The following is a 19,732-nucleotide window of genomic DNA, read 5'->3' as shown; positions in this document are numbered from 1 at the left end:
ATGGCACGGAAATTATGAAACAACGAGCAAAACTGGATCTCTTTGTAGGCTAGGCCCTTGTCCAAGCCTCCAAGCAAAAGGATCACAATGCAACTTAAGACTGAGGCAATGAAACAGTATGGCTGACAATGCTGTCAATGGGACTTCAAAATAAAAACCATGCCATTTCGATACGTGATATTGTCCTTTGCAAATACACACAAATCAGTTAGTACTGTATTTCACTGCATCGCAGTTAGCTGAACTCACACACTTGTTGTGCCCTGTATGTTTACCGCTCAACTCGAGTGTGTGCCAAAAAGCCAAACACGACACACAACAAAAACAATAAACTGCAATTTTGTTAGGATGAGTGAAAAGCCATGAACAACATTCGGTGGCAGGAATAAATAAATAAATCAAACTAAATCAAATTCGAGGGAACGGCAGAGCAACAACAAGCGTCTAGCTCACAAACGTCTGTGAGAAAAGCATTTTGGCAACATTGGCGCAATGGGGATTCCCCCAGTTCCCCTCTCTTCTTCATCGGAAGAATATTCGGAAATTGAAAGGAGAATTTCAGAAACCTGGGAAGAGCACACCTCGAAGAACTCAAAAGGATAGTTAATACAATATTTTCCTCCGAATAATTTGAATATTTAATTATCTGCTAAAAATACTCTTCTAAATATCTATCTGTTCTATGTAATCTTTTGCCTATGTAACGTAAATTTTAAACAGGCAAAAACGCGTAGCAAGCCACTCGATTCGACCATAGTTCCCCTTTATTCGTTATTATTCAGTGTTCCACCTTTTATATCGTTGAGCTTGGCGCATGTTCGTTTGTTTGTGGCTGCGTGAGTTGCACACATTTGTTTGAAGTTTCTGGCGACCAGAGGAGGACCAGAAGTGCCAAGGCATTCAGACAAACGGCCTGTACTCCGGACTTCGAGACTGGCTCAGAATTTAAAACTGCTTCTGGCCTCTTGTGCCTGCAACTACGACGCGGCACGCTAATGGACATAATTACGCCGACAGGCAATGAGTGACGGGTGGGGGGCGGACTTGGGGATGTGGAAATGTGGGGAAGCCATAAACCAAGGACTTAACTAATGACAGTGAACGATAGATATAGAGCCCGGAGGAGGAGAACTTGGCCAACTGATCACACCAAAACAGGAGCGGAGAATCACCAAGGGTATTAAATAAAGCAAAAACAGAATAGAGCCACTGAGTGGAGGAGAGCGAGAATGCTATGGGGGAACTTCTTCTGGATATGGCTGCAAAATGTGGATGGAAGCCTGCAACTAATGACTTTTAAATGCGTTTAAACCACAACCCCAGCAAATCTAGCGCAAAGCGACAAACAACAAATCAAGAACAAGAACATAAACGTATACGTAAAACGAAAGAAAGGATCTAAGAACAAAAATTCACGCTGATCATAAAAATGTTAGGAATGTTTCATTATATCAACAACTTTGTATAGATACTCCTAAATATATATCTTCAATCCTAAAGTTGGCCAGTCCATCTCAGTATTACCTTCCTTCTTCGGTGACACGTAAGATGTCAGATGTCAGTTAAATTCATATTAATGTCGCGAATGGAAAGCAAATATAAAGTAGGAAAATGGACGAAGTCAAAGGTCATGATGCTAATTGACTAAATATTCTGGCCTGTGCGTCCATCTCCACCGACGAGTTTTCCTCTGCTTTTTAATTTTGTTGGTCTTGTGTGTTGTGCGTGACTGACTGTCTCTCGTCTCCGGTTTTTTATTTTAAATACGAACTTCCTGCTAGAACAAACAAACTGTTTGTGCGCGTTCTTTTTTGGTTGGGTTTCGAGGGATCATCATCGGCTAGTCCGAGCAGAGAGTTCCGATGAATTATGATCTCAATTAAAGAGCTGAGTCGCAGCTTCTGTTTCCCGGCTCTCGACTCCCTTACATGTTTTTGTGTTTCTGTTTCTGTTTCTGTATGGGCTCCCGCCACATACACTGCTTCCCATTTCCAGCTGCTCTATTTATGGACATTTACCATTTTAATTACTACAGCAAACAGCATAAAAACCAAAGTTTAACTCCGGGTCGGATAGTCGGCTAGTCTGAGGAGATGCGGGAAAACACAAACAGTTTGAAAACACGTTCCGAAATGGGCGCGGAACACTTGAAAACGGCTTAGAAGCGATGCAACAAGAAGTCCAGTTCACATTCTGCAATGTGGCACAGAGCAGCAGAAGCAGAATGGGAAATATATGAGCCCGAGCCCAAGCCCAAGTAAAGGCAACAAATAATTTGACAAGCGAAAAGTGCGGAAAAATTTCTGCAAAATAGTTGCAGAAAGCCAGCCAACAGCAACAGCAAATATGATGGAAAATGATCGGTGTCTCAGGGGGAGGGATGGCTGGAAAAATATCTGCAAACAAACATTGTGGAGCGATGATGAAATGGGAAGACATGAGATGGAATATAATACAATGGTTTGGAACACGATCGAGTGGGATTAATTGATTGATTTTGGTACATCATTTAAAATACCATATACAACTATTGACCAACCAACTTTAAAAACCACAAGGTATGTATGTAACAATTTTTGTCGCTATACTTAATATGCACGGTATTCACTGGCTGGTGCCATTTCCATACTCGCTTCTTGGTCGCTTTTCTTCGTTCTTTTCATTAACAAACAGAGGCAGGCACAAAAGCTACACCACTAGGAGGGGGATTTAGATAGAAATTGGGTTTGAGGTGAAAAGGGGGTGGGCGTGCAAGAAAGCAACGTGCGCCCAATCAGGAAGTGCGCCACATGGCACACACGCACACACACACACGAGTAGATGGAGAGGCAGACAGGACGCTCGCGGGCATAGCATTCCCTCACTTTTTGAGGTTGGATGCGCTTCGGATCTGCGGGATTCAACACCGAGAGATGAAAGAAGATAGCTAGATACAAACATCAGATCTGCCGAGACTCAGTCGACCTGAGCATTTCGCAAAAGGCCACATACCTCGTCAACTTTGCCCCCAAAAGCTTGACTTTACCATTTTTTCTTGTCGCCATGCCTGTCACCCATTGCTCATGAAACCATTTTAAGAAAATGGTAGTTAGATGCTTACCTAAGGATATTAAAAATTTGACTTTCCCCATTTAGTTATCAATTACCACACCACACCTCACCTCTTAACACCCAACTACAGCATATCAATTTTTTTCCACACTGCGCTGTAGATTTAGCAGCTTCAAATTACGAGCTCCAGCTGAGTAATTCCTGCCCTTCCGCTAAGCTTTTCCTCTTCATTGCATTTCACGGGCTTTTCGCATCTGTGTCATACATGTGTTGCTCACAGAGCCCAGAACCAGCCCAGAACTCTCAGTGACAGCATCGCACACCCTGAAAACCCTGCTCCCGCTGTTTTCTGGATGGTGTACATCCTTTAATTACAAGCGGAGCTCGAAAAAAGGGGTGGAGTGAAAAAGATTTGATTTATATGCACGGACTTGGCATTAAAATGTTCGCTGGAATTATTTTAATTTGGCCATGGCAAGGGCAGAAATAAAGAGAGAGCAAGTCGAAAAACTCTTTAATCTAATTACAGAGTCCGCAGAGTCCCACAGGCGACCAAAGGTTGTAGGTCAACCAAAAAACTCCATTCCGGAAAACTTGACTCCATGTGTAATTTGTTTGTGTCGCTATCAATCAGCAAACATAATTTCAATATAGTCTCGTAAATCGATAAAGGTTCTTTTGACTTTAACCGCTTTTCAGCAGATGTTCTTTTAGGTAGATAATACTGATTGTTTAATTTGAAGTTCACTGCTACGCTATTCTGCATTATTGGAATGCAAAAACTTGAGGAGTATCCAAGCCCCACATACATATGGAGAAGTGACAAATTGGGTTGAAAGATGAAGTCAAACTGAAGATCCACTCTTATCAGAAAATATGAAGAAAAGCAGTGCGACAAACATACTTTCATTGCTGGTTCTGCGCTTTATCTGTTTTCCTTTGGTATTACTTTGTTCCTCTTCTGTTTCATATCTTCTTTCACTGGTTTTATTTTTCTTAAACGTATATTTAATGAGGCGAGACATTTTTAATTGATGCTCAATTAAGCAGCAGCGACAGAGACGCCTGGGTCTGCTGACCGAAGTCGGGGAGAGATGGTGAAGGAGGGCACAGTGTCAACAGTTGTATCAGAGAGCGATTTAAATCGCTACTGAATATAGGACAGCTAGTAATTCCAAACTAAATTTGTAAATTTGTATTTGCTCATACGTAACAGATATGTATGTTACGTATATACATATTTATATGGAAGAGATTTCACGCCTACGCTTTCTCCACTGCACTACGCCCACAAAACCGTGTGTCGTCACAGTTGATATTTGTTTTAAGTAAAACCAAATTAAATGAAGCGTAGACCACTGAAAACGAAGAAAATTGACAAAGGAAACACAGAAATGTGGCCAACTTGTTATACCCGTTGCTTATTGAGTAAAATGATATTATAGTTTCGGCATAAAACAGCTGGGAAAATGCTTCTCCGAGCTCAAAAGTTCCATGCCCATGTCCGTCCGTCTCCCTGTCCGTATAAACTTAGGTTCAATTTATTTATATTATATTAAATATACCGAAATTGTATTGATCCTTAATGTGCTATATCGGCTAAGTACACAAATACGCCAAAACAGAGTAGAGGGTATCTGACAGACTAGGCACTCGACATAGCGTTCCTCCTTGCTTCTGCCCACATACGAGTGGGTGGTTAGAGGGCGTGACATGTGGTTAGACTGGCCTGTCAAACTGTTAAAGTTGCTCCAATCAAAAGAGCTTTTTTACGAATTTTTTAAACGATGAGGGAGGAAAATTATTTCACAATCGGGCAGGAATTTTTTTTTTTTAGGAATCCAATAGCCACTTAGCATCAAGTGTAAGAATTAGAAGTCCAAAAGAGGCATAACACAGACTTATTAATAAATATAATGGAGTAAAACAAATTTAAAATATATGAGGCGAAAGTCATTAGGCAAGTATGTGCGGAAAACGAGTGGTAAATCAAAACCGAATAGAAATTAAATTGTGTAGCAGAAAGCAAGAAACAGAAACAACAAACGAATTCAGAGCCAAGCAAAAGCAAACAAACAAAACAATTATAATAAGCGACCGCGGGGCAAAAAACAAGGCGTGACAGCCAAAAGGAGAAGTTCTGAGCAACAGCTGGTATCAAATTTTGCGACTTTTAAGTATTTTTCGCCACTCGCAGTGCAGGGAAAATTAAATTCGCATAGCACTCATAAAACACTCCACACCTTTTTGATGCAGAACGACCAATGGACCCGATACAATGAGATGAACTTTATTTATTAACCAAGTGGTAGGTAATGCAACCCACATTAATATTGTTTCACTTTTAAACCCCCCCTCGCGACACCACTGCCTTTTGGCTTTCCAATTCATTAACTTAATTTTCTTTGCCAGCAGCTGAAAAAAATCACATTGGGCCAGGGCCATAAAGCAATTTTCAATTTCAGCTTTTAATAGGCAAAATATTTACTTTTTGCTTCTTGCCTCCTATAAGAGACAAACCTCCCCCTTTTTCGCTTTCGGACGCCGAAATTAAAAATTGAAATCGGCAGAAGAAAAAGGCGGAAGGCAAATAAAAAAAAGGGAACATTTAGTAAAGTTTGTTTTGGTCTCTGGTCTTCTATTACGATTAATGACTAAGAGAAATAAGCGAAAGTTGTGGGAAGAAAATTAAGAAAAGTACAGGGATAAGCTTTCAAAATCGAGAAGACTCCACTGAGTCATGCACTTCATCTCGTTGACCCTATGAATACATAAGTTTCACAATATACATATGTGGAAAGTGCAAAAACAAATAAGCTTCTGCCAGGGAAATCACAAGCATCAGTGCACATACATGTATGTATAATAACAAGTATAGGTCTATAATGAATTGTTGTTTCTGGTAATCTACTGCCATTAAAATTACGAGCACAACTGCTACTTTGCATATTCAAAACTAATTATTTTCTAATGGATTTATCACTATATCGCGTCTCCAAAACTTATCCATTCATTCGCTCGAGCGAATAGAGTAAAACTTTGACCATAATTTGGGACTGGTAATGAGGCTGAGGCTTCGACCCATAAGATGACCAATTAAGTACAGTGGGTAATACAAGATATGCGCATGTGATATAGATGTTCGACGCAAAGTGAATGCAATTAAAAGTTTACTTGCCCAATCGTCCTTTTCAGACCCCCACACAAGCACACGTACTTACATACATACGAGCAAACAAAGAAGCATACAAGCATACATACATACATACATATATGTGCAGGCAGACAAAAGGGCTTAAGCAAACAAATTTGTCGAGCGCCAACTTTTGCTACAGACTGTGTGCAACTGGTTGGCAAGAGAGAAGAAATTCAAAGGGGCCACACACAACGCAACACACAACACACATGAATGTGCCCCCTCTTTGCGTTTTAGTTCGCTTGCAATTTATGTCAAATTAATTAAGATGATGCGCAATCAACAACAGCGAAGCAGAAACAAGCACAAAAACCGTGGTGTAACTTCACCCTCCCGTAACATCAAATTTGAAATACTCTTTTTTCTTTGGCGACATTACAAGTTACTGTTCCAGTATTTGGCAATATTGGAAGCTACCAATTGCGGAAGTGGGAAAATACCATACTTATTTCACCCAAGAATGTTCCAACTACTTTCCAATCATTGGCCACATTGACATGGTATAATACGAGTATGAAATCTGATATAACGAGTAGCCAAAGCAGCGAACGAAGTCGGGATAGCCGCTCAAAAGCTGAGAAGTAAGGCAACATATCTGTACGTACGAGATGTATTTCCCCAGGCCATCCCCTTTTCGTTGCGCGAGAGACCACTTAAACTTCGATTTAAAAGAGCTTGGCTTATTATTTTTTCCATCCTTTTTTCTGTTTGACAATTGTCAACTTACAATGTGCCGTTCTGGTAGTTGTGCCTGTGACGGGCATGGAGAGAGACCACAAACAACAAGTGGAACAAAGAGTTAAACAACATAATTACCACGTAATTATATAAGTACCGCACCCAAACCGCCCTTCATTAATATCTTGAGCCAACAAAAGAAATCATCGCAACAAAAGTTTAGCTTTCCTTTTGAAAATGAATTGTTTTACGCTTCTTTTTCAGGGACTGTCAATAGGATCGACGGATCCTACGACTTAACCCCCTGCAAACAGGAAAAATCTCGGCGATTATAGTGATTTGAGGACGGCCCCGCCGGAAAATTCCCCGAGGGAATATGAGAAATGCCCTGCATGCACGCAAGCTTCAAATAACTCAAATAGTGGGGCAAAGAACAGGCTAATTCGGAGGCTTCTTGTGGGAGTGGGTGGCGGTAATGGAAACCTACGAGTATTCCACTCGCTTCATTGGAGGAAGCGACTGTACGAGTTGCCGTTGCTTCCATATCGAATTTAAAGTGATTGCTTTGTATTTTTTATTTTGGCAGAGACCAGCAACTTAGGTTTTGATGTTACCTTTGAAACCATTTGTGAATCCCAAATGACTCTAATTGTCTGCAAGATTATGATTACAATTCCACGCGTATTCTATTTCAATTAATAATTGGAAACTGTTGAGCCATTTTGATTGATGCACTCGTAATGACATGGCATTCACCAAGATATTAAAGGTCCCCAATCGGTGTCATCAATTGTGTCAAGCAAGCAAAAATTTACACATATAGTGAATGATGAAATTCCAAAATTTTATTCAAAACTGTTCTTTTGCCCTCTATTTATGGCGAACTTCAATTCTCCCTTCTTATCAATTTTGCAAAGAATTTCATTGCACTGTCAATTAGGTCACTACATTAAGACTTAATGAGCGATTTCTAATTTCAATTATGATAAAGCCTTTTTGCATCAGAACAAAGAACTGTGAAAACTATTTTATCCGAAGTATCGCGCCTGCAGATAGTTCTCTGGTTGTCCGCCAGGCGTCGCCACAATTTTCCCCAAAAGAGATGCATACGACGTGAAAATGATGATAACAATTCATTTCGAGGAGTTTGGAATACCTTTTTCTGCTCCTACACATAAAAAAAGTTTGATTCATATCATAAAATTCATTAATAATTTCCTTTCCTTAAAGCCTTTCTCCATTATCCAACGTGGTTAATATTGGCGTATTTTAAATGTGTATTGAACTTGTCAAAATCCTGCTTATATTAATATACTTTTTTCTGTGTACTACTTCTGTTGACCATTTCCGCTTCTTGCTTATGTCGCCCGCTCTCCACTCTCTTCGCCAAAAAGCAGTTGGCAACAGGCAACAAAAGCGAGGAGGAGGCAACGCAACCAAAGGCTAAAACTGAACTGAGTCACAACACCAAGACCCATTCAAAAGAGAGAGATCAATATTCATGATTCATGCCATTGGCATGCATCTGGTTACCAATGAGTTTTGGGGTTGGGGTTGGTAATGGGGGTGGGGGTTAGCATACAGGTATGTGTATGGGCTGTTCCACCGGCTTTATGAGTTAAGCACAATTCTTCCATACTTGACAAAGCCAAAAACCTGAAGCGGCACCAATCGTTGGCAGCATTTTCTGTCTCATTTCCCAGTTAGAACTCATTCCACATTTTCCCCTGTTTTTTGGGAGCCAGGTTGAATAACCTTACCGTTTTACGCAGCCAGGTTAATGGCTAATCGCACGGCCAACATCTATCATCGATACTAAATTGAACATGGCATGCTAGCAACGCAACATGTATTGATAACCAATGAACTAATGAACCAATGAGAATGAACACAAATAAGACTCTGGTAGTGGGGACGAAGTTTTATTTTTATTTTTGCCTAACTAATAATCATTTCGCACATGTATGCAAAATATTGATAACGGAAAAAACGGAAAAACAATATTTTTGTAATTTTCCTCAACGAATAGCATTCCAAAGAACCCAAAATAAATAATGGTAACGCAAACGAGAGATAGCCATAGAATGACTGAGTTGCAACAATAGAAAAATAAATGTTGAAACATTTAAGCCAACACATGGGGCTCATTAGAGTGGGCTGGGTGAAAATCCCACTCTATCGCCATTCTTTCTATGCCCTGTTTTCAGGGTTCCACCTTCGTTTGTCAACAATCGGGTGCGATAAGATTTTTCTTTTTGTCTGCCCGATTGTTTTTCTGGATTTTGGATTGTGTGTGGGTGCGTCCATTATAACAAATTACGAATGGCTCCAGGTTTTGACTTCATTATCAAGCTCCTTTATACTTGCTATTATTGCATCCTATTATGATTATCTGCAAGTGTTAGGAGTGGAGAAACTATTTGCCACCTGCAGCGAGTCGGAAATTAAATGGAAGGCAATGAGCCACGCTTATGTCTAGTGCCTCGACTATCAGATACTCAGCTGAAAAATAATTCAAATAATCAATTGGAACACCGAAGAACAAAGTAATGCTTCTAAATGCGAAAAAAGGCGTGACAGCATAGTGCGGTTTGTGGGCGTTAGAGTGGGCGTGACAACAAGGGTCAACAAACTTGCGCTACGTCTTTGACTCTACAATCTGTAGGCTTAATCTCAATACTCTAGCTTTTATAGTTCCTGCGACTATTGATCCTAATCAAGAATACATTTATATTTATTTACATACTTTTCAACGAATATAGTAGACCCTTTTACTCTACGAGTAACGGGTTTAACAAAAAAAAACTCCATAGACGAGTACCTTGACTATCAGATACCCGTTACTCTCACTTCTTGCAAGGAAGCAGTTTTCTCGAGTGCACATCAGCTCCACTTCAAGACAAATAAGCGTTTTAGCGGCACAAAATGGGGTTAAAGATTCCAAAAGGTGAGCAACGAGGAGCACAAATTTCACATAAATACGTTAAGAAAGTTTTTAACATTAGGATACACATAAGACTGGCTTAAAATTCACAAAATTCACGTCCGTTGGAGATTCAGTACTATAGAATATGATTCCGTCTTAAGAAAATCAGTTAAAAACATATAAATTCAATGTCCACGCAGAACCTCTTAACGTTTCAAACCCCAGATTAGTAGTGCCTCTCTTTCACACCCATTGGTGGGATTTTCGACATGGGCATACTTTTGGTATGTCGTTCGAAACGTACTATTTTTACTTTCGGCTACCTGCCTATGCAACTCCCAGGCCCCTCGTTGTGCCGCATCGTCCCGTCTCCTCACTCCACGTAATTCGAAACGTGTGCAACACATGTGAGTGTGTGTGCCTTGTATCTGTTATTTTGGGAACCCAAAAAGGTAACTCACAGAAGGCGCATGTGTGAGTGGAGTCTGTATGAGTGCAGTCAAAGACCGGAAATCTCTAATGATAGCAGTTTTCTTCTTTTAGAATATGTCCTCTCTTTCTTCTTATTATTTTTCTTCGTAGCGACGTCTTTTTCTGTAGTCTTCTAAATTTGTTTGTCTTCAATTTGCACCTGGCTTCGACCTGCAGCTTCTCCTGGCGCCTCTTCATTTCGATACCCTAGGAACTGTGGATCCGAGCATGCCAAATACTTTTTGGAATGCAGCTCCATGGAGAAAGAAGTTTATATCTATGCATTGTAATAGATTTACACAACTTGCGGAGTCGAAATAGCATTGTGAGATTCACCATGCCCCCATGCTCCCGGTACAAAATAGGGTAGCACAAATGTCGACCTGCTAAATGGATCTGCCCCATCTCAACCGCTTTTTCAGTATGCAAGTCACATCAAAATGTCTCGACTGCTGCCGTGGTTAGTTCCCAGCTTATGCAAATGTGCCCAGCGGAGGTAAGCACACATGCAATGACCTACACCGCTCCCAGAACCCCCCTCTACACCCCTGGGCTTCCTACCATGCGATCAGCTTCGTAACCTGGCCTTGATCGTGGTATTTTTTGCGTGCAGGAAACTCTATTCGCTCAATCACTCGCAGCTTGGTCTTCACCCTTTCACGATGCCCCTTTGCCACACCCCTGCCGCTCTGCAGTGGCGCGAAGCTTCTAGCCCTCTCGAATATTAATTAGGGAAGAAATCATTGTAAGCTGACGAGTGAGGAGAATGCAACAGAACTCTTCATGATTCAGGGTAACAATTAAAAAATAGCACTAGATATTGGTAATCAAGATTCAAAGGTAGTGCCTTAGGATTGTGGCTTCATTAATCAGCGACCACTAGAGTGCTTCATTAGAAGCCACAAAAATATTTCATAAAAAGTGTATAAATAAATAATTCATTATTGACCGTTTGGAGAAACCGAAGAGGAGGAGCCATGCACTTATTGAAATGCATGGCAAGCAGAGGGAAAACGTGGGTCAGAAAACAATAGATATATAAACTCAAGAAATATTCAAAAAGAGTGCTTCACGAATAGTAGCTACATCTAGAATCGTCAGATACGATTAAGCAATGAAACACACAGGAACTCGACGAAACAGAAAGCATCATGAAACACAAGTATCTTTAATATCCAATTACACTAAAAGTTCATACTGAAGGCATTTTTGTTGTAAGCTAATATTAATTAGAGTTCCCAAACCCTTGAAACAGTCTCACTAGGATTAATTGGCCATATTTTGTGCCAGCTGTGAAACAAATACTTTCAAAAGTGCCGGTTGCAACTAACTCATATTTAACAGTCCCCTTTTGCAAGTTTAATTTCCGAATCGTAATTGCTCATTTTGCAGTTCTTGATTTTAAACACTTCAGCAAGTTTAGCAACTATCGCAAAACTTGCTAAAACCGTTTTAATGCCACTCAAAACGAACCATCTTCTCATGTTTAATTTGCTTCATTTCGGGATCGTACAAATCTTGCCTTATTTGTCGCCATTTGCCAGTTAAAACTTCAAACTGTGCGAGACACATTTGACTTTTGGACAATCAATCTATCGGTCCACGGGGGAGATTCCGCAAGGAGGAAAATCAGCGGGAAAGCGGGAAAAACTGCAATGCGGGAACGGGTGTCGATTTTGGGAGTTTTTGGGAGCAGGGTGGCTTGTACAGATAAATGAATGCTCTACATATGCTGGTCAAACATTGTCCCGCTGGTTGGAAGGTTGGTAGTGTAAAGGCTGTTGACCTTATTGGCTTTTCCAGCTTTCCCCCATCGCTTTTCCCATAAATCAACACTACTCATTTTCCGATAGATCAAGAATAATAGTTATTGTTGTTATTTATGCACCATTATTTTTTTTTTTTTTTTTTTTTGCAGCCAATGATTTTCGGTTGTAAGTGTTTACTTTTCTGCGTTCCCCAATCCTTATCACAGCTCGTAATGACCTAATTTTTCGTGTTTTTTTGTACTATTGCTAAATTGTATTCAACAGTGCGCCCTTTTTAACAGAGGAGGAGAGAAAGCCAGGACAAACAAAGCCCTCATTCGGGGACCGGCTTCGATGGTCATTTTGTGGTTCAATCAATCTTTGACGCATTCAAACAATTGAACAGATAAATGCTATTTATGAAATGCGGTAGGGGTTCATTTCTTGTTAAATTAGGCGTATTCTGCAATGCAATGTGGACGTGTATCATGGCAATTAAATGGTTAAGACTCTTATGGAAGCCACTCCACTATTGGTCATCATTAGCTAGGGAATCAAAAATCGATCCCTTAGTTTTAGACTTGTTTCCCCCTGTCGAATTTCCATTTTTCTTATATTGGAGAGAAATTTGTTAGCCAAAGGCGCTTACTGGCTTATGAAATGCCAATCCAGAAAGCAAGCTTGTTAACCGAAAATATGCAGTGGCAAACGAAAGGAGATTTTCAGTTCGTTTCCGAGATTGTGGATTGTGTGGCAGGAGCAGCTTGACAGGAGCAGGACATCGAGAATGTGTCCCCCAAAGGGAGTCGGTCAGTCGACATGCGAAATGGAAACACTTTTTCCAGCCATAGACACAGGAATAACAGTATAATATCACGTCGCAATGTTGATGAATATGACCACCCACCCAAACCTTTTTTCCAACAAAAATATGTGAGGGAAAGAACAGCAAATGTAGAACGCACAAACCGAAAAGGAGATGCAGCGGAGCACTAATCGAATTTCCATAGGTGGATGTGCCTCATTTCCTCGGGCCCATAGCCCACTGGATTATTAAGGACAGATTCATACACCTAAGAAAAAATTGTATATATGGTATGTACATATATGGAACATTGTGGAAAACAGTAAGCAACCAATTAATACGCCTATTCAACCGGTGGTCGCTTTACGATCACCGTTGCCTATTGGATATCAGACTTTCGCTTTTGATGGTGGTTTTTGGTTTATTTTTCCGATCCGCTCTGTTTACAGCACTCGAGTTAAATTGACTAGCTGTTATGAAACGCAGTGTGCATCTTTGTTTACGTTATCGAACCGAAACCCCTGGCATCACCATTCGCTCTATATTGTTTAAATTACATATTTATCTCTTTCACAGTCAATTCCCTTGAACAATCTTCGTAAATTATTACGCTGTGCTCCCATTGCTAAGTTATTTTTTTACAGTTTTTTCGCGCCTTAACCTTCCCCATTCGCAACTTAAAAACAACAATGAGCGAGACAAAGAGCTTGAAAAGTCGTTTCATCTTCGTCTCTCGGTCGTTTTCAAAACTTTTGGCGTTTTTTGTTTGTCTTTTTGGCTTGAAAAACGATTTCGTTGCACTGTTAACTGTTAAACTAATGTCACAAGTTAATGAATAGAGAGTGGGAGATATGAAAAAAAATATATTTGGGGACAGGACGGGTCCTAAGGCGCGACCCAGCCCCAAGTTAAAGCCAATTATAAAACTGCCCTCGCCTTTGCTTTTTGGCTCCGTGTGTTTGCTGTGTAAGCCGAGATGATGGCAGAAAATGTCTGTGGGAACCTTAAACCAACCAAAGAAAATGCAAACAAAAACCAAAACCTGGCCATAGTGTTTTTGCACCGAAACAAGTGTTGTTTATAGCGAGGTACATAAATAAATACCTTAAAAATCAAAAACTACGCAAATATTAAACACAAATTCTGAATCCTTTGCAAAAACACTGTTTGAACATATCTAGTTGGTTAAGAAAATTATTCAAAATGATTAGGAAAAATGATCTTCTGTGTACGACTTGAAGAAGGAACGGAAGGGCGGGAAACAAGTGCGGAAAGACAAGGCGAAAGAAAGCAGCTGGTCAAACAATTTGCATATTCATTTTCCAGATTTCTTCGCCATATTTTTTCGTTTCCTAGTCAGACAAACAGTTTGACATTAACTGGAAAGTGGGCGGAAGGCGGTGGAGCACCTGCAATGGGCGGGACGAATCGAATGGCCGAACAGAAACACAAATATATAAAAGAACCGCCAGACACACAGAAAAGCAAAGCATACGGCGGACGATAAAGCTCACAGAATATTTAGCTAGTTCAGCATTTTCCACGCAGTGGATACCCCACACTTTCAGACCAACTTCCAAGGTCATCGGATTGCACTGAGTGGAAACCCAATTATCGCAAAAGTATTTATGCACCTGATCAGTGTGGTTTCCATTTCATTACTCGATAAACTTGAGACTCCTCATTAGCGGTACGTTATCAAAGTGGCAAAAGTGTATTTGGTCTGTGGAGCAACGCAATTCTTGGGCTGAAGGTTAATTGGCCGAAAATGATAGGTGTTCGTTCATCCGATTCAATTATACTCCACACTCTTGTTTACTGCACTTCATAAAAAGATGTACTTTACTTATGTGCGCTTGCAGTTCCCTATCTGCAGAGTTCTGTTTGCACAATCCATGGAAATATGGAACGCCGCAAAACCGAAGGCCCTCAAATACAAACAGCAACACAAACAGAGCCTAAGGGTCTCTTTGCGGTGACTCCATCCTTTTCAAAATGCCTGGAACTCTGCGCCATAAACTATTTAGACTCCCCATGCTGGAAACCCCAGTGCAAATGTGAGGTTATGGGCGTAAGCCCCTCGCGAGCTGCGAATCTGAAATTTGTTGATTTTGTATTTAATATTTAGTTTGGCGATACGTAATACAATGCGCAATATATTGTTTGGATCCGCAGCCTGGGGGCAAGGATTTACTGTGTAAACAAATCGCCGCCTAAATGAACAAATGCACAAGGCTTTAGAGAAACAATTGTTTTAATTAATAACTGGTCGATGACAAACACGGGCTTATGCTCTCTGTAAGAATGGGTTAAAGAATGGTGCTCGACATGGTTACCATATAGTTCCATGTACCGAGAGCTGAACTCAAATTAGAATTATATCGCACTCTTCTTACGTGCCGTTGCAGCTCAACTTAATTATCGTTACTCTGGAACATCTTAAAAATATGCATGTGAATGTGAAAAAGATACGCGCAAGAAAGAAATATTTCACAGGGCAAGAAAAAAAATCAAGAAATACAGTAATAAAAAGAATTTTTCAACTTCCTTGGAAGGTAATTCAATGCTTTTTTGGCATTTATGAAAAACGGAATTCTGAAACCGAAGCTTCGGTGAGAACTTAGTGCCAACATTTCAACTTATTATAAAATATGATTCCGAGTAGAAAGCTAAGCTAATAATATTCACACGCTAACTACATATTGTTTCCATTGTTTTTAGAATCAACATTCCGCATATATGGAATCAATTTCTAATTTTCATACTCCAATTTATTTACAGAAAACTGTGAGTAACCGTTGTTTATTGTGAATTCAGTGTAGTAAGAATGCGAGTGTGCCCACCCTACTCTTGATTAACGGACAGAAGGGAGCAGCAAAACAAAAAGTGGCGTAAGTGCAGCCGATCGATCGTTCGAATTCAAATTCGATTTCGAACGCGAGGGTTGCCTTCTGTGCGGCTCTTCTTGTTTCGAAATTCCCACGGCTGTTTGTCTTGTACTTGTTTTCGTCAAAAAAAAAAAAAAAGAAGAACCAAAACTAAAGGGAATGCAAAAGAACAAGAAGCATAGAGAAGACGAAAACTTACCCGCGTAACAAAAAAAGCAGCTGTCGCAGTAGCAGAGCAAAACCAGCACTGCAAGCAGCGACGCCAACTGCGGCTGCGACTGCATCTCGATGGCTGTTGTTGCTGTTATTGTTGTTTTTGGACGACGTCGACGCAGCGACGACGCCGCAGATTTGAGCATTTGTTGTTGGCTTTTGGTATTTGTATTTCTGGGATTTCGCTTTATGATTTCTCAGCGGCCTTCCTTCGGTCTTCTAGTTTTTAGTGAAAAGTCTTGTTTTAATTACACATCTCTCACATCTTTTTTGGCTAAAACATAAAATATACAAGAGCGAATGAAATTTTAAACGTCACTTTTTCAGTTTTCTTTGTGCCAGCTATTCGCGCACACACAACACTCACACAGGCACACCTGCCACAGGTTAAAGAGCGAGTCAGCGAGCGAGAGAGAGGGAGCGATCAAAAACGAATCGAGGGAGAGAAAATAAGAATGCAAAAGCAAAAACCAAAAAAAAAACACCTCTCTCTTTCGCTCTCACTGTTTTGAACCCTTTTTTCATTTGGGGCTTTAAGACCGGTTTTCAAACTTGTTTTCACATGCAATTCTTGCACACAAACACAAACTGGCATATATTCGTGGCTAAGAAACAATTGATCAAATTTTTGAAACAAACAAATTCTTATTTCACATTGCCTTGCTCTTTGGCGGCATTGCTTCACACAAAACAACAGTAATGAAACAGAACAAAAACCAACAAAAAAACGCGATCGGTGCGAAAGAAACGCGAGAGGTGCGCCGCTTACTGCTTTTCCTCCTTCCTTCTGGACACAAGTTTGTTCTCCTTTCTGCCACCAGGGTTACCATAAACCCATAAACCGTTCGGCCAACGCTTAGCACCACAGCGATTAACAATTAACAATTAACTCCAGGGTCCGGCAGGCACAAGTCGCCATTTGTAGTCGCTGAATTCGCAACTCCCCGACGAGCAACCGAAAGACAACCGTTCACTACGCGCGCACAAAACGAACTGCGCTGCCCCGTCGCAGTCGCTGCTGCGCTGCGCTGCTTCTTCTTTCTCGTCTCCGCTGCTTCGGCCTTTGCCGACGACTGGCACAGTGGGCCGCGTTGGCTGGAAAACCGAAGTGAGAGGCGCAACCGCGGAGCGTGCGGCCAGTGGGTTGTAGCTGAAAAGGAAACTTCACGTGCAAATGGCACAAAATGATAATAAAGTAACTAAGCGCAAGCAAAGAACTCAACAGAGTTTGAGTAAAATTACTAATGGTAGGTAGCATAAAGGTAAAAAATCCATATTCCTTTTACAAGCCAAGATAAGAGTCTCAAACATATTTCCGGCTCCAACTCACCATGCCACGGACTCAAACCGCAAACATGCCAGCTTCGCCTCACTGTGCAGTTTCCTCTCACAACCAGCGCACAGTCACTCGAAATGGCCAACTTCACTCAACTTTGAGCGGGCTATTCTGAGTGGTATCCAATTGCCGTTTGATTGGCTTAGTTGGAAAAGAAAGCGCGATAATTGTGTTTTGTATTACGATGAAATAATACTTAAAACCGAAAAAAATTATACTGGCATGGGCGGAAAGTATCGGATCGTCTTGAGGGTAGCTTTGATTAATAAACAGCAAAAATAATATAAAAATAATTAGTTAACAGTGCTTTAAGTGCAACGCCAGCGGACTTGGGGCCCCTGGCAATCCAAAATTGCAGGAGTGTTTAATGGAAAATGCATGTACGTACTACGTATATGCAAATATGTAAATAAATTCTGATTACGCCACCCCAATTTTGCTCCTCCAGCGCCTTATATTTTGGCGCAAGCATTTTTTAAGTGTGTTAACAGCACATTTTGGCTAACAAACTTGGCGTTTTCTCCGCATTAAAATTAAGCACACACAAAATGTATGCAAAATGTAATGCAATTGTAAGTTATGTGCGTGTTTTCCCATTTTCCACACAAGTCGAAGAAGAAGCAGCCATCACGCAGAGAAGGATGCGAAATAAAATGTGCATTTCAAAATGCACTTAAAAATTCTTGTCGCGCCGTTCTGTGTGTGAGTGTTTTTGGCGAGTGTGCGGCGTGTGTGTCCCGCCAGAGGTCACAGGTCAACTTCGTCGCCTGCCAATTAAAACTTTTTATGCGCTGCGGCGACTCCACTCACAAAACGAGCAGTAGGAACTGGCATCCCAGAGATGACAGTTCTCCCTCCGTGTGGTGGTAATACTACTGTTTAATGGCAGAAGCTGGCAATATTTTAAATCGAGTCCCCCTAACGCGTTGGCTTTGAACTCCAGCCCTCGAATCATGTGCCCAACATGCTTAAATGGGTTTTAAAATGAGTTTCCATAATTACATATGTTGCTTTTATCGACATCAAACTGACGAGAATTGGGTGTTTTCCGAACCTTCCTTGCACCACCCTGTCACGCACCCATCGCCAGTGGCCACACACACACAAGATGGCAGCGCAATTATGAATGCGATTTCAGTTAATTAAGAACACAACAATTACGCGGCCAATGGATGAGGGGCGTGGCATGGCCGGGCTAGGGATTTCCAAAAGAATCGCTTTTAACTTTAAATGGAGTCCGCACTATATCGGTATGCTATTTAAAGGGTAAGTAAACTGCACTAGAGCTCATAAAACCGATCCTCACATGGCGGCCGGCGAGGAACAAATGTGGGGCAAATGTGCAAAACTAACTCGGAAAATGCACTCAACTTCAGCCACGCCCCCCTTTGCCCACGCATGTGTCGTATTGTTTTGAGTTGGAAATTTTGTCGTTTGCGCAACAAGTTGGCAAATTCAACCGACGACCAGAGTCTCGGTGACTGTGTAGGTGCACAAATGTATTGGTGTTTGAGCAGCGCTTTCGCCACTTTCACTCCTTTGTTTGCCCGCCTCACACACACACACACACACACACTCAGGGAGTGCAGGACACACGCAAATCGGAAATCCAGGCGAAGTTTCCCTCGCTCATCAAATGGCAAAAAGTGTAGCCTACCTTTGAAGGCTGAAATTTCAGCAGCCCTGAAAATCTCGAAATCTGTTCCCAGGAACAGATTTATAAAACTAACGTGGTCGTAATACGCTAAAAAGGGAGTGGGCGTGGCAACATGGGTCAACAAACTTGCGCTGCGTCTTTGTCTCTACAATCTGTAGGCTAAATCTCAACAGATCGACTCGGCTATTGATCCGTGATCAAGAATATATACACTTTATATGGTCGGAAACGCTTCCTTCTGCCTGTTGCATACTCTTCAACGAATCTAGTATACCCACTTACGCTACGAAATTGGTTTAAATAAAGCTCTAGGTCTACAATTGGACATTTCAGCTAATGATTTTATGTAAAAAGGCAATGCTCTGCTCCGGATACCCATCTTCGTTCCGTTGCTTACTCCTCCATTTCGTGTCATTGCAATTTGACTCTTCATTACAAATTTCCCAACCCAGCGGCGAATAAATAAAGCTTAATTATGCCTAATTGAGTTAAATGATTAACGGGGCATTTCACTCCCCATTTCCATGTGACCTGTGATCCATTCAATTTCCACATGGCCAGTCGATTGGTCAGTCGGACATGGCTTAACACTCAAATTGATTTGAAATGTGCTTAAAAAATTATGCTACACACGGACACACGGGGCAACAACAAAGCGAAAACAAAATCAGGTAGGTCGGTGTGTGGGTGAATTGAAAAACGGGAAATAGGAAATGGCTGCACCGAAAGAAATAGCAGGTGACTAAGAATAATCAGAGATTTC

At 41.0% G+C, this 19,732-nt stretch overlaps 1 protein-coding gene across 8 annotated transcripts in view; it reads right to left on the bottom strand.

Moving 5' to 3' along the window:
• The window catches only part of LOC117147269 (protein sidekick), a 62,597-nt gene extending 45,629 nt beyond the window's left edge, over positions 1 to 16,968 (bottom strand). For 7 of the 8 annotated variants that reach the window (XM_033314094.1, XM_033314097.1, XM_033314096.1 and 4 more), the window contains exons 1-2: positions 16,746 to 16,968; positions 15,963 to 16,250 (exon numbers count right to left, since the gene is read on the bottom strand). In XM_033314094.1, the coding sequence (XP_033169985.1) occupies positions 15,963 to 16,122 (160 nt within the window). In that variant the 5' untranslated portion in view covers positions 16,123 to 16,250; positions 16,746 to 16,968. Of the gene's footprint in view, positions 1 to 15,962; positions 16,251 to 16,697; positions 16,716 to 16,745 lie in introns of those variants that run through there. The other variant, XM_033314095.1, reaches the window with a different exon arrangement.
• Positions 16,969 to 19,732: the final 2,764 nt, after the last annotated feature.

The sequence above is a fragment of the Drosophila mauritiana genome, chromosome X (genome assembly GCF_004382145.1).
Source record: "Drosophila mauritiana strain mau12 chromosome X, ASM438214v1, whole genome shotgun sequence".
NCBI lineage: Eukaryota > Metazoa > Arthropoda > Insecta > Diptera > Drosophilidae > Drosophila > Drosophila mauritiana.
This window is presented reverse-complemented; position numbering and strand designations above follow the sequence as displayed.